A 14,525-nucleotide genomic window follows, 5' to 3' on the forward strand; every position below is an offset into this window, starting at 1 on the left:
TTTCTTTTCTTTTTTTTTTTTTTTTTTTTTTTTTTTAGTCCTTTTAAGGTCAAAGTTCTCCCAACCCATGATGCCAGCAAGGTGAAGGCTAGTGGTCCAGGTCTGAACACAACTGGAGTGACTGCCAGCCTGCCTGTTGAGTTCACTATTGATGCCAAAGATGCAGGAGAAGGGCTGCTGGCTGTCCAGATAACGGTAAAAAATGGTGGTCCTCTTATCTTCCTCCCCCACCCCTCCCAATAAAAATAAAAAAAAAAAGCCTCAGATCGCTGACCCAAGTTTAACCTCATGATTAGTTGCAGAACTCTACGAAATACCCAAGCCCTGCAAGCCCTACCTGCCAGATAAGTTCCTGCTTGCCTTTTGGCAAGTATTCTACCCTGCAAGCTATTCCCTAGTAGTCATTCACCTCTAGCCCTTGAAGACTGCCAACGGGTCAGATTTTCAGGATATTCCTAACAAACTGCATGAGATGCATGCTCATTAGCCCAACCCCTCTCAATGCATATTAGGAAATCCTAAAGTTCTGACGTTTTGGGAAGCCCTCAAGGATTGGAAGCAAATACCAAGGCCCTAATGAGACTTCACAGAACGAGGGATTGCACGGTTATAGAAACTACTGGAAATCCTAGCATGGGTCTGAAAGCAAACACAGGACTAACTAAATGGCAGAGTTTTTTTTTTTTTTTTACTGTTAAGGAAATTAGTGAATAGTAAGGTGTTAAGCAGTGTTATTTAAGACTTAAACTAGTGCTTAGAAGTTATAGTATGTGTCTCAACAGGATAATGTTTAGAGGTGAGATGCTTCTGACTGGTCTACTTGTTTGCACCTCGGTAACATCTGGAAAATTCTGGGACTGGCAAGTGTTTGTCAGCCAGGCTGGAGATATTTAGTCTGCCTGCCAGGGATTGCAGAACATTGCAGAGGTTAGTTAGGTCAGTTAAGAGTATAAGGGAGAGATTTTTCACTTGAGAAGTCTCCCTGGAAAATAAAGGTATTCCTTATTTCACCACAGAACTTAAATTATTGCTAGCAAACAGGCTCCACCAGCTTTCCTTTTTAAAGGGAGGAGAATCTTCTGGAGCAAGGAAGCTTCACTAGTTTGTACCAAGGCAGGTATGCCTGGCAGTATAGCCAACTAGAATGGAATAATCCAGCTTGCTGGTCAAAATTTGTGGAGTTCAAAAGTAGCTACAAAAGCTGCCACCTTTTTAAGAGCCTCAGCCTCGTTTCAAACAATAACACTTCCCCATTCTCTGTTCCTTCCATCCCCAGGACCCAGAGGGCAAACCCAAAAAAGCTACAATCCGTGACAACCAGGATGGCACCTACACTGTGTCCTATGTGCCAGATATGACTGGCCGCTACACAATCCTCATCAAATATGGTGGTGATGAGATCCCCTACTCACCCTATCGCATCCGTGCCCTGCCCACTGGCGATGCCAGCAAGTGTACAGTAACAGGTGAGGAGCAAATTCATGACCATGCAGTTAAACCACTTGTTATGGCTGAAGGTGAGGTCTCACAATGTTCTAAGTACTGTGTTAACAATAGTTGTGTAAAGACTTTCCTCAGCCCATCTAGAGGTAAAATGGTCTGCCCTCTTAAAACATCACTGGTAATCTAATGTCATGATTGTCATTGTGCACAAATGGAGCATAGCTGCTGGATTAAGTTAATTGCCTTATCTTCCAAATGTATCAAAGCAATATACAAACAAAATAATAGCAAGCCATATGACTTATCCAGTCTCCCCTCTATAATCACCTTTCCCTTTAGATCCTCTGCTTGTTCCATGCTTTGAATTCTGAAAGCGCTTGAAACTCATTAGTTCACCAACATAACATTAAAGATGGCAAATAAAATATGAATCATAACATTAAACATTATGTTGCTTGGCTGGAATGAGCCTTAAAATTTCATTTGTTTTTATTTTTTTATTTTTATACTTATTGCTTTGGTCTACCTTTTGTGTAAGGTGAGGCAATTTAAGTTAAAATCTGCTTTCTTGGTGGCAGCAGCAATATGCCTGTACAGCGTAACTGCAGCAGTTAGGATAATTGATCTAATAGGTATTAGCTAAACCTTACTGTGCAGTAATGTAATTGCCCAGAGTGCATTATGGGAGTGTGGTGCTCTTGGTAGACTTAAGATGGCCGTCTTCCTAGCCACATTTCAGTTCTGTAACCTAAGTATTTCTGACAAAAATATTTGAGCCTAAAGTGGAGAGTAAGGATTTATGCTTCCATTTTAAATTTGTGAGACCTTTCTTTTGCCACTCATGGACACAAGTGCACTGCTCCCACACACTTGCTTATTTGACACACACATTTCCATCTTTGCACACATTTACAAGGAAATAACCCTTTTTTTTGTGCACTTTTTATCTAGTTTTGTGTGACTGCGTCACTCACTTTGATCTTTCCTTGCTCTTTGCCCTTTCACCTCAGTGTCAATTGGAGGTCACGGGCTAGGTAAGCTGCTTGCTCTTGCTAGTTGAATTTTTTTTAAATTAAATTTTGATAAGTTTTTAAGCTTGGGATGCTCACAGTTGCTTTCTCTATTTATATAATGAAACATTTCCCACAAGTAGACTTTCTGGCACTATGCATTCCTAAAGAAAACTTCAAAACCCAAGATGCTCTTGGTATGCATTTAAAATGGTACAGAAACACTGTGGCCTCGGTGTTCATGGTAGCCATTGGGTTACTTTGAATTGAGGATATTCTTTTCCCTTCTGATTCGAAGTTGTTGGGCACATGCTCTGGCAGTTGCCTAAATGCTACTTTACAATTGCAGAGTTGCCATGATCTTAATTACTGTTTGAATAGCAGTCTGAGACGCATGCTGAAATTGGCTTGATTGCACAGTTATAACAGCTGTAAGCTACCCAAGTCCAAACAGTCAATAAGTGAAGCAGGAGGACACAGCCATGCTGAATAGACATGTTGACGGCTTAAGACCCAGTTTTTAGAACATTGTGGGCATGGTTTTAGAATACTCCTCTTCCCATACTTTGTCCTCCCCTTTCAACTGCTTGCTGGTCTCCTGTTGGGAGGAGCAAGTTGTTCAGAGCTAAAGGCAGTTGCTCCAAGGTTTTAGCTTGACTTGACAGCAGATGTTCTTAGAATTTGAGTCTCATGTTCCGTGAACAAGTGCTCTACAGATGGCTGGCCTTTTTTTCCTGGGAGGGTGAAAGATGACTGCATGACTGGTAGTTTTGGGGTAAAATCTTCCCTCTTCCCCTCTCCCATGGGATTTAGGTGTCTCTGCCACAAAGCAGGAGGCATACTACAGTTGTGCTGAGGACATGAAGGTTTTTGGAGGTGGTATAAGATTTGAAGTCATTAAAAACTGGAGGTCTTCGTCTTGTTAATGACTTAGCCTTGGCCAGTTAAGGAAGGCTACCTCCATCAACAATCTGTGCTCAAGATCTAACCATTAGAATTAATAATTGTTGGGATCTAGCCCCTCTTGTCCTAGTATCCAAATCCTCTGGGCTGTAAGCTTTTCTTGCAGATATTTTGGAAGGGGGTTGGCTTAAAAATGAATGGACAAGGTCTGTTTTTGTTTTCTTCCTTGGGCCATGTCTTATTAAAGTAACTGCAGAGTCCAGAATTCCTGGGCAGTTGCCTAGGTCCATTATTTACATTGCATTGCTGAAAGATTTGGAACCAGGTTAATGGTTTTCAGCTTGCACCCCTTCTAATCAGGAATGGTACCACAAGGGTGGCTGATTCCAGCATTTCCTAACTCCAATTTGTAGAAAATAGAAATAGTTTGCGGTGACCCTAGCACTCATCTATAGCTATCTGTAGTTATATAACCCTGTAGTTCTGAACTGAAGTGCTGCTACATCTGGCCTTTCCTCATTGCCCTTTTGACTGCCTGCACTGCTTTGCTAGATTCTTGCTATCACCAGGCACTGAATTGCTTTGTAACTGTAGCTGCCTGCACACATTTAACTTCCCTTCCCTCCCCTCCCTCTGTTGCATTGTAATGCCACCCTGTGTGTGTTCTCAGTCTACCAGGAATGTTCAGTGCTCCCCCACACTGTCTTGCTAACTGGTTTCAATCATGAATTGAGCTTAGTAAGTGGGTCACCAATCGCTTGCTTGAGCTTTGGACACTCTTCATTGCAAGAGGGTACAAGCTTGGCACAAAAGCAAATGGTAATACTGGTCAGCATTTGTGATACTTCCATATATAGCTGACTCTAGTGCTTGACCTGTGGCGGTGAACATAAGGAATGTGTGTCTCACTGACTGGTTATCCAACTACATGGCATATGCAACCTTTTTCCATTTGTCTCAAAAACTCAATGCGGTTTAGCCATTAGGAGTGCTCTACAAATTTGTTTCTGGGTTTAGGCACTCATCCTGAGTTCTGGCACTCCATGTGCTAATTAGCTAGATAATGAGAAGGGGATTACAATAACCTTCCTACATACTGAGAACTCACTTCTCAAACAGGGAAACTGCAGCCTGCTATCATAACAGTAGACCAGAGTTGGACGTGATGGTGATAGGACCGGTCTTGGTTCATGAACGTCCCCTGCTATGCTGCACCCTGTGTTTAATTTCTATATCTTGGTGGTCTCAGGCGCTGGCATTGGGCCCACCATCCAGATTGGGGAGGAGACGGTGATCACGGTGGATGCCAAGGCCGCTGGTAAAGGCAAGGTGACATGCAGTGTGTGCACACCTGATGGTACAGAGGTAGATGTGGATGTGGTAGAGAATGAGGATGGCACCTTCGACATCTTTTATACGGCCCCTCAGCCGGGCAAGTACGTCATCTGTGTCCGCTTTGGTGGGGAACACATCCCCAACAGCCCCTTCCAAGTCATGGTAAGTGCTCACCAATGATGGGTTAGGGTTTACTACATTGTAGAACACCCCAGGGGAAGGGTAACTTGCCCAAAGAGAAGTTGGTATCCCCAATGCAACTAGACATTTAGATCTATGCTCTACTCATGCTTTTACTTTGAACAGATTCATCTAGCCAGTTCAGCGAAAGCTGGTGAAACAGGTACTTCAAGGACTGAAGGTATGGCTTTTAAGAGGGTCATACTTGGGTCGTCCACTTTTTATCTTATAACTTCTCTAGGATTATATTGTCTTAAGATTCTCCCTAGATGTTGGCCTTGGGCATAGGGCAGGTAGTTTTCAGGATGGCCAAACTTGTAAAATTGTGGACCATATTCAGTGAGGATGGAACCAACATGTTCACCATGCAGTAGGTAAATACAAGGTTGCTTTAAATTATCCTCTTGTTACAATTAATCAGTTTTCATAAAACCCAGTGAACAGCAAATCTAGCTGAAATTCACTGGTAGTAACATGCAGGGATCTCCCTTGAAAAATCTGTTGTAGCAGAATTGCCTTTTAGTAAGCAGGGAGATCTGCTGCTAGGGCGAGTGTCTGATATCCGCTGCCTTGTAATGCAGCTGTGGTTCGTCAAGGGGATTCCATTCCCTTGATTCTGATTTTTATGGGGACAGTACTTGGAAAGCAAAGAGTCTGAGAGGTGTTTTTTTTTTTTTTTTTTTTTAAACAATGCTGAGCAGGTTTTGTGTTCAGAATACAGGAAAGCTATTACCAAGTCTCGCCTCTCCCTGTTCCTCTGCTGCTTCTGAGAGGGTTAAGATGGTGTGACAGTGTATGACTGCCTTGCCCGCCCCATAGAAAGGGATGGGAGGGAGATGTATACATTCTGCTGTACTTTGACCCTCCCTTCCACTTCTATAGCATGGGAGTTCAGGCTAGCAATCATTGTGCATAGCTCAGACTTCCACCCAGACGAACTTGGTGGGCTTTTGAGCAAACTTGAATCTACGATTTGGGTAGGAAGGAACATGCAACTGAGTGCTGTGGTGGTCATGACTTTAACAGAAATCTCTTAAGGCGAGTGTAGTGGGTCTGCTGCCCTTAGACATGTTTCTGGCAACATGCTACTTTTCAGGCGTTGACCCTTGATTCTAAATGTCTGGTTTCACCTCCAGCTTTTCTTGGCAAGATTTTAATGAGACTTGTTTACAACACGTGTTTCTAGACAGGATTAACTTCAACATATACTGTCCATTGGGTTCCCTCTGACCCTGTCCCTTTGCAGATGTGATATTTTAATTGTCCAGGTTATTTAGATTTTTGTTCTAAACTTGTTTGCCCCTCCCCCTTCCCTACCACGCAGGCTCTGGATGGAGACCAAATGACCCCCCAGCAGATGGTGCCTCAGCAACTAGCCCCATCTTATGCATACCCACCTGGCATACAGCAACCCTGGGTACACTCTGTTCAAATCTGTTAACTGTGTCTTTGTCTAAGTGAAAAGCTGTCCTGGAGCATTCTGGGGATGGATAGGATGGGGAACCCTTGGAATTTTAGTGCAACCAAGCTTTACCTAACTGCATGTAATTTTTGCCTTCTCTGCTCTTCTATAACCATCTTCTGGGAAGGAAAGAGTTTGTCTCTTGACCCAATGGTAAGATATACATAACATGGATATTTAGCTCTAGACGGTCTTTACTGTGAACATATGGAAAGAACCTCACTACCAATATGGCAAATTGAAAGCCCTTTTCTAGCTAATAGAGGATGATTTGCATAGATACTAACTGCATGCGCCTAAAGTTCTGCAACTTCAGTAGAAACTGTCCCAAGTTCAATAAAATTGTAGATGTTAATGGGTGATTGAGCAGATTTTCCCCTTCCCCCCTTTCAAGGAGATTAACTTTGACAGAGGTCTGTAGAATGTTCTGTTCTGCTAAAATGTATACTCTACCAATACAATGTCTTCTCTTGGCAGATTACAATTGTACAGATTTAATGTATTTGTATGTTGTAAGCTGTTTGCTTGACAAGACAACTAACAGAGCAATCCTCCAGATCACTCCACCTAGAGGTAGGGAGGATGAAGGATGAAGGCTATAGTCTTAGCACTGCAGTCTAGTCGGAGGGATCATGCTCACAATACTTGGGCCCTCTAGCACCACCAAGTGAAATATCTGTCTTGCCTACACCCAACCTGTTCTATGGAAGGGCTTGTCATCTCATGAGCCACCTAATGGGCCAAGATGGCTATGCTGAGCATTTGAAACTTTCTCTGCCAATTCACGACATCACTTAATAGTGAGCTTTGGCTTCTGGAAGTATTTAGGGCTAGTGAGGGCTCGATTCTGCATGTGTGCGGCTTCTTGTGCATGAGGGGGCTGTAAGACTGGGTAGATAAAAACTAATATTACATTCTGGGACCTCGGGTATGTTTATGAATTCTCCCGGTATGTATGCTGTCATGACTGCCATAAGCATAGGAGCTGATTGAGCAATGAGTGCAGTTGATCTCAAGCAAGGCTGCAATAGTTGGAGTACTTTTGCCTTGCAGTTCACAAAACCTAACTTCTGCATCTTGTAATCCATTACCCTGTGTAGTCATATGCAACTCCCCCTCCCCACTCCAAAAATAAAAAATTCCAGGGCTGGCCTTCTCCCTCTCCACCTTCCATGACTTGGAATGCATCAGGACACTTTTCCAGGGGGTCTCATCAAATATCCTTTTCCCTACCAACTCCCTTTCTATTCCATCCCCCCATCAAGTGACCCCTTTCTGAATCTAAAGGGGGTTAACTGCCTTCATCTTCTGCTGCCTGCTTATGGTTCCATGCATTTACTTAATCTTTGCCATTTTGATTCCACCTTCATCTTACATGTCATTAAAGACCCTTTTGTCCAACAGTGTGTCTGTTTTGTCTCCAATGATGTCAGTGGGCTGTATATTGTCTGGACTTTGTCAGCTTCATGTTTCATGTAGTTTGGGCATCCTCTTGTGGGCTGTATTCATGTCTTAGTTTTCACAAGGGGGGAGGTTGGAGGGATTGTATGTTGTGTTAAAGCATGTTATGTTGATACTGGTTCATATCCATAGTCATTTGGGGGGGGGGGGTTATATATTTCCTCCTCCTCCCACACCCCATAATTAAATCCTTCTGTTCATAATCAAATTTATTTTCTGTTAGGTGACGGACCGTCCACTCATGGGTATGAATGGGCTCGATGTGGCTGGGCTGAGGCCCTTTGACCTGGTCATCCCCTTTACCATCAAGAAAGGAGAAATCACAGGTGACTGGAATTGAGCACTACAATTGGTCTGACAGCTCTGAAAACTACTAATGCATAGTCTTGGGGGGGGGGGGGGGGGGGGAGGAGGGCTCATTGTACAATAAATGCCAGCGAGGCTTTACCATAGGGGAGGTGGAGGAGGAATAGCTGGGTATTGCATTTTGTTAAGGGGGCTCATTTACTCCTGGATTCTCTACCATCCTGAGTAAAATAAAAAGCAGTAACAGTCCTGTGGGATTGAGCCATTTGAAATCTTTATGCCTGAGCATACTTGCTAATCTCTGCTACCAAAGTGGAGCTGGTATGGTGACTCAGTAGCAATGCCGAGGGCAGGAAATCCATGTGGCCTACTTAGTGTCCATCACCCCAGCTGCTCAGCTGTATAATCCTTCTCCTTTAGATCTACATGAATGTAGTTGGTCTCTGAAGAGATTCCCTGTATTAATCACGAGTCTACCCCTTTCACACTCATAACAAGCATTGCCGTACTTAGACATACCAAAGGTTCATCAAGCCTAGTATCCTGTTTCTAACAGAGGCCAATCCAAGTACCAAGTACCTGGCAAGATCCCAAGAGAAACTGATTTTATGCTGCTTATACTAGAAATAAACAGTGGGTTTTCCCAATTAAACCTTTTTTTTTTTTTAATCCTGCTTACCACATTCACTGGCAACAAATTCCAGAGTTTAATTACATGCCAAGTGAAGAAATATTTTCTCCGGTTTTGTTTTAAATTAATTTCTTAGTAGCCTCATTATGTGCACCCTAGTCCTAGTACTTTTGGAAAGCATAAACAAGTGATGCATGCCTACCTGTTCCACTTCATTCAGTATTTTACAGACCTCTATCATATTTCCCCTCACCTGTCTCTTCTCCAAGCTGAATCCTAGCTACTTTTAGCCTTTCCTAATAGGGAAGTCATCCATCCTCTCTCTCATTTTTGTCGTCCTTCTCTCTACCTTTTCTAATTCTGCTATACCTCTTTTTTTGAGACAGTGACCAGAATAGCGTGCAGTCCATGGAACGATACAAAGGCATTACATTCTTATATTTTGTTTTCCATTCCTAATATTTAACATTCTATTTGCTTTCACAGCCACTGCTGCACATTGAGCAGAGGGTTTCAACATATCAACAATGACTCCTAGATCCTTTTCCTGGGCGGTGACGCCTAATGTGGAGCCTTGCATCATGTAGCTATGGTTTAGATTCCTCTTTCCCACATGCATCACTCTACAGTTGCTCACATTAAACATCTGTCATTTGGATGCCCAGTCTTGTTACAATTTTTCACAATCCTCTTGTGATTTTAACAGCTTTGAATAACTTTGTTGGGCAAACAATTACCTCACTAGTTATTCCCATCTCTAGATCATTAATGTTAAAAGCAGCGGGCCTAACACAGACCCTTGGAGAACCCCATAATCTACCCTTCCAATGAGAATACTGACTTTTTTAACCCTGCTGTTAACCAGTTCTTAATCCACAATAGGACATTACTTCCTATTCTGACTTTCTAACTTAAGTCTTTCGTGAGGTACTTTGTCAAATTGTTTTGAAAATCATGATAATACAATATTGAAAAGGTGTTCCATCTTGCCATAGAGGAAGGAACTGGACCAAAAGATCAGCCAGAACTAGTGTTTGCCTAAATTTCTCAAAGGACCCAGCAGATATTTCTGGATTTTCAGCTCAGTCCATGCTGCTACCATGAGCTCTCATGGATCACTATGCAGGGATTTTGCCCCATTTGAATAGAACATTCCTAGGGTTTCCAAATGCATCAAAGGTCCTGAGACTGGGGGCCGTACACCAGGAAACCTGATCAGCCTTTGTCTTAGTTTCTAACTCTAACCACCAAAAGTTACCCTTAATGACCACAACTTCCTACTGTTTATTCCTCCTGTAGCCAACCCAGAGTGCTGAAATCTGATCCAGGAAATAAACTGGGAACTTTATCAAGATAGCACAGAACAATGCTACTGAGCCATCTTCATACGAGTTTCAGGTTGATCAGGAGTGCATGGTATTGTTAGAACCATATGGAGAGGGTAGACATGCCCAAAACAAGGGTATTGGGAAATGGTGGTCCTAAAGATGTGCTCCTGGGTACTAATCCCTGCTCTACCTACAGGGGAGGTCCACATGCCATCTGGAAAAGTGGCCAAGCCAGATATCACGGACAACAAGGATGGCACAGTGACTGTGAGGTACTCTCCTAGTGAGGTTGGGCTGCACGAGATGGACATCAAATACGATGGCATGCACATTCCAGGTACTACACTATAGGAACACTGACTGACAGTGAGGCAAAATCTCTTCCCACTATCCTAGAGTGAATAAAATCAAAGCTATTGGCCTTGGAAACAGCCATCAGCTGTTTTTTGCCTAGCACTTAAGGATACAGTAGTCTCCTATACGTTTTCCAATCTTGGCAATAAGGATCTGGAGCAGCCCTATTGGGCGAGAAATAGCCTGTGTCGGGCTTTTTAATGTTTCATTAATAAATTCATGTTGATTTTCCACTAATCTGCTCTGTTTTCCATCTTCGTTTGCCTTGCTGTTTTCTATAAACTTGTAGAACATACATTCAAAATGCAACTTTTGGTTGCCTTTATAAGACAATTGTGTAGTTATTGGCATCACATTAGAGGGTGCCAAATACAAGAGGATAATCTGCCTGAGCCATTTCCTGCATAGCTTGCTGCAGATGTCTGAAGTAGTCAGTAGGGTGATGATGATCTATACTCAGGTTTTCACCTACACTGCTTTTCTTCCATCTGAATACAGGAAGCCCACTCCAGTTCTATGTGGACTATGTCAACAGTGGCCATGTCACTGCATATGGACCAGGGCTTATTCATGGCACAGTGAACAAGCCTGCTGTCTTCACTGTCAACACTAAGGATGCAGGAGAAGGTGAGCACTGCTAACTGCTGGAAGGGATATTAAAGGGCACCTATGGGCAAGGGTGGATCTCTTACGTAATGGATATCAGTAGTATTGACATGCCAATAAAACCCAGGTCAAATTTGGAGAGAGCAGACACAAAGATTTTTTTTTTTTTAACAAGTTGGGGTGGGGGGAGGGGTGGTAAGGAGCTTAGTACTCTTCCAATGTAACAAGCTGTTCAAGTCAGAAGACATTTTCCCATTGTATAAGAGAAGCATTCTAACACTTTTTTTTTTTTTTTTCATATGCCTAATCTTGCAGGGGGCCTGTCGCTGGCCATAGAGGGCCCTTCCAAAGCAGACATCAGCTGCACAGATAACCAGGATGGGACCTGCACGGTGTCCTACTTGCCTATGCTACCTGGGGATTATAAGATCTTGGTCAAGTACAATGACAAGCATATTCCAGGAAGTCCATATGTGGCGAAGATCACTGGTAGGTCTTGGGTGGGGCAAGAGGGGAGGTAGTGTTCAGCTTTTAGTGCTACAATTCTTGTTGAAGCACTGGTATAAAGATCCTGCTAGCTACTCTGTATCCACTTGTGACATTTGTGTGAATCCTTCTGTGGTTTGTGATTTCCCCCCCCCCCCCCCCCCCTCAGTGCGCTATGAAAACTTGTAGTGAAGCATTAGTATTTCTTGTCAAACAACATTGTTAAGGAAAATGTTAGACCTTCAGGATTGCCGAGGGTCTTAAGAGTTGTCGGATGTAAAGACATTAAGTAAAGCCTGCGAAAGTGCAATCACGGAAGCCTACATTAGGCCAGGTTTTCAGGATATCTAGTGGCATTTGACACTCCTGAAAATCCTTGTGCATGGTTTTTGACTCCTCCCCTCTTGTAGGTGATGACAGCATGCGCATGTCCAAACTGAAGGTGGGCTCCACTGCTGATATTCCCCTGAACATCACCGAGACAGACCTCAGCCAGCTGACTGCTACTGTGACCTCACCCTCTGGTCGTGAGGAGCCATGCCTGCTGAAGAGGCTTCGTAATGGACACATTGGTAGGGGGGGAGGGGCGATAAAGCTGGGATAACCTGTGGCCTACTTTTTGATGACTTTTAGCTGCTTCAAATTAAGACATGCTTACTCACGAGGAGTTTGGCTTTAATGAGCTCTTTAGGATTCATTACTAGAATGTACGTTTACTGTTTTGTACAGAGGGAGAAACTGGGCTAAGAAGCAAGGTTCAATTTTTCCCACTGACATTTGAGACCTTGGGCACATCACTAAGTTCTTGCCCCCAAGGAACTTAAATTTTAAGTGGGTACTTGAGACAATAGAAACGAAAGTTGTCAATGACCTTTTTAAGCCCCAATTGAAAAAGAGGGTCAAGAGTACTATCAAATCAGGGGCGTATCTGCGTGGGGCCACAGGGGCCTGGGCCCCCGCAGATTTCGCCCTGGCCCCCCTCCCCGCCGTCAACCCTCCCCCGCTGCTTACTTTTGCTGGCGCCGAGGTCCGACCCGCAATCTCCGTTTTTCGTCTTCCTCCGTGGCCATGCTTCCAGGAAGTAACGCTGCAGTGCTGATTCGTTGAATCCAGTTCGGCGTCTGACGTCAGACGCCGAACTGGATTCAACGAATCAGCACTGCAGCGTTACTTCCTGGAAGCATGGCCACGGAGGAAGACGAAAAACGGAGATTGCGGGTCGGACCTCGGCGCCAGCAAAAGTAAGCAGCGGGGGAGGGTTGACGGCGGGGAGGGGGTGGAGAGAGGCAAAAATGTGCCCCCCCTACCTGGCTGTGGCCCCCCCTACCGCCGGATTCCAGATACGCCCCTGTATCAAATGTATCCCTCTCAGTAGGGGTTTGGTGTCTTCCTTTGTTTTGACTTGTTCTCTGTCCCCCGGTCCAGGCATTTCCTTTGTACCCAAGGAGATTGGTGAACATATGGTCAGTATCAAGAAGAATGGTCTGCACATCTCCAGCAGCCCCATCATGGTGATGATCAGCCAGTCTGAGATTGGTGATGCCAGCCGGGTGCGGGTGTCTGGGCAGGGGCTGATAGAGGGACGCACTTTTGAACCTGCAGATTTCATCATCGACACCACTGAAGCAGGTGCATAAGGATACATGGTGGGGAGTGCTGGTTCATCTATATGAATATGACCTCTGATAGGTCTTCACGCATCAGATATGGTGGGGAGCATTGTTACATTCACTAAAACTAGTGTTCTGGTGGTTTGGCATTAACTCAATGTGCTGTTTGCGTCCCCTTCCCCAAATTTTCATTTCTAACCTTATGACTTTGTAAAGGAATACTTTTTTTGTTTTTTTGAGGGTGGGTGGTGGTAAACCTGCTTTTCTTTCCGGTATGTCACCCTTTACTGAAAAATCAAAATTGCTAGAATGAAAAATGCTCTGAATATATGTATGTGAATGTTTTTGTGTTCTTATAAAGGTTATGGAGGTCTTAGCCTCTCAATTGAGGGCCCCAGCAAGGTGGATATAAATACTGAGGATTTAGAAGATGGGACCTGCAAGGTTACCTACTGCCCTACAGAGCCTGGGAACTACATCATAAACATCAAATTTGCTGACCAGCATGTTCCAGGTGTGCAGATCATTTGTCTGTCTTGTACTGTCAAATCCTTCTCTTGAACAGTGGCTAGTCCCTATACACACTTAGCTCATCAGGAACACATTCATGTCTGTCAATGTCATACAGCAAACAAGCTAATCGGTGCCAGCACATGTTAAGTTCTGGGATGGGCTGTAACTTCTTATTTTTGTTCCCAGGAAGCCCATTTTCCGTGAAAGTGACTGGTGAAGGACGCATGAAGGAGAGCATCACCCGTCGTCGCCATGCCCCTTCAGTTGCCAATGTTGGCAGCCACTGTGATCTCAGCTTGAAGATTCCAGGTGAATTGGGGGTGGCAAGCAGGACATGAGGGCAGTGGGGTTGGTAGGCACAGTTTTCTAGATACAAATTGGAACATGGCTTTGAATGAAAGCTGCATTGATTAGGCTAACAGGGATGCCATGTGGTTGCTTACCATGATCTAAAAGCCTAGGTATGAATCTGCAAACCTAGTAAAGCAGTATGGGCTTCTCGATCATGCTTTCTCCGAATGTTAAGGGACTTGCCAGATGCGATAGCCTCTAGTGTATCCAAGAGAAGTTAAGGGATTTGCCAGGGCTCTTGCTGTGCTGGCTACTTGTGCCTTAGTTACCCATTAGTCCTTGGTGGTCATCTTTTGAGAAACCCAGACTTAAGGATCATGGTTTGAAGCTGAAGGGAGGCTCTATTCTGAGAGGGTAGTGACACCTGGAAAAATGGCGTAATTCTCATCCCTTAAGTGGGACAAGTGGATGCCAAAATAGTCAAGAGTTCTGTCAGCAAGGTAGAGACCAGATAGAATAGGATCTACCCCTATCGGGTCAAACCAGCAGTTATTGAACAGAGTTCTTATATACAGTTTCATGAAACAATGGAGAAAAAAAATCTTA

The 14,525-nt window shown here is 43.9% G+C and overlaps 1 protein-coding gene across 4 annotated transcripts in view; it reads left to right on the forward strand.

The window, feature by feature from the left end:
- FLNA (filamin A) overlaps positions 1-14,525 on the forward strand; it is a 165,948-nt gene that overhangs the window by 145,644 nt on the left and 5,779 nt on the right. Inside the window, exons 27-39 of one of the 4 annotated variants that reach the window (XM_030194125.1) lie at positions 39-195; positions 1,277-1,466; positions 2,454-2,477; positions 4,606-4,853; positions 6,196-6,288; positions 8,018-8,120; positions 10,256-10,396; positions 10,912-11,040; positions 11,335-11,508; positions 11,916-12,077; positions 12,931-13,134; positions 13,477-13,629; positions 13,815-13,937. In XM_030194125.1, the coding sequence (XP_030049985.1) occupies positions 39-195; positions 1,277-1,466; positions 2,454-2,477; positions 4,606-4,853; positions 6,196-6,288; positions 8,018-8,120; positions 10,256-10,396; positions 10,912-11,040; positions 11,335-11,508; positions 11,916-12,077; positions 12,931-13,134; positions 13,477-13,629; positions 13,815-13,937 (1,901 nt within the window). The remainder of the gene's footprint in view (positions 1-38; positions 196-1,276; positions 1,467-2,453; positions 2,478-4,605; positions 4,854-6,195; positions 6,289-8,017; positions 8,121-10,255; positions 10,397-10,911; positions 11,041-11,334; positions 11,509-11,915; positions 12,078-12,930; positions 13,135-13,476; positions 13,630-13,814; positions 13,938-14,525) is intronic. The other 3 variants (XM_030194127.1, XM_030194126.1, XM_030194128.1) reach the window with 3 other exon arrangements.

Source organism: Microcaecilia unicolor, chromosome 2 (assembly GCF_901765095.1).
Source record: "Microcaecilia unicolor chromosome 2, aMicUni1.1, whole genome shotgun sequence".
NCBI lineage: Eukaryota > Metazoa > Chordata > Amphibia > Gymnophiona > Siphonopidae > Microcaecilia > Microcaecilia unicolor.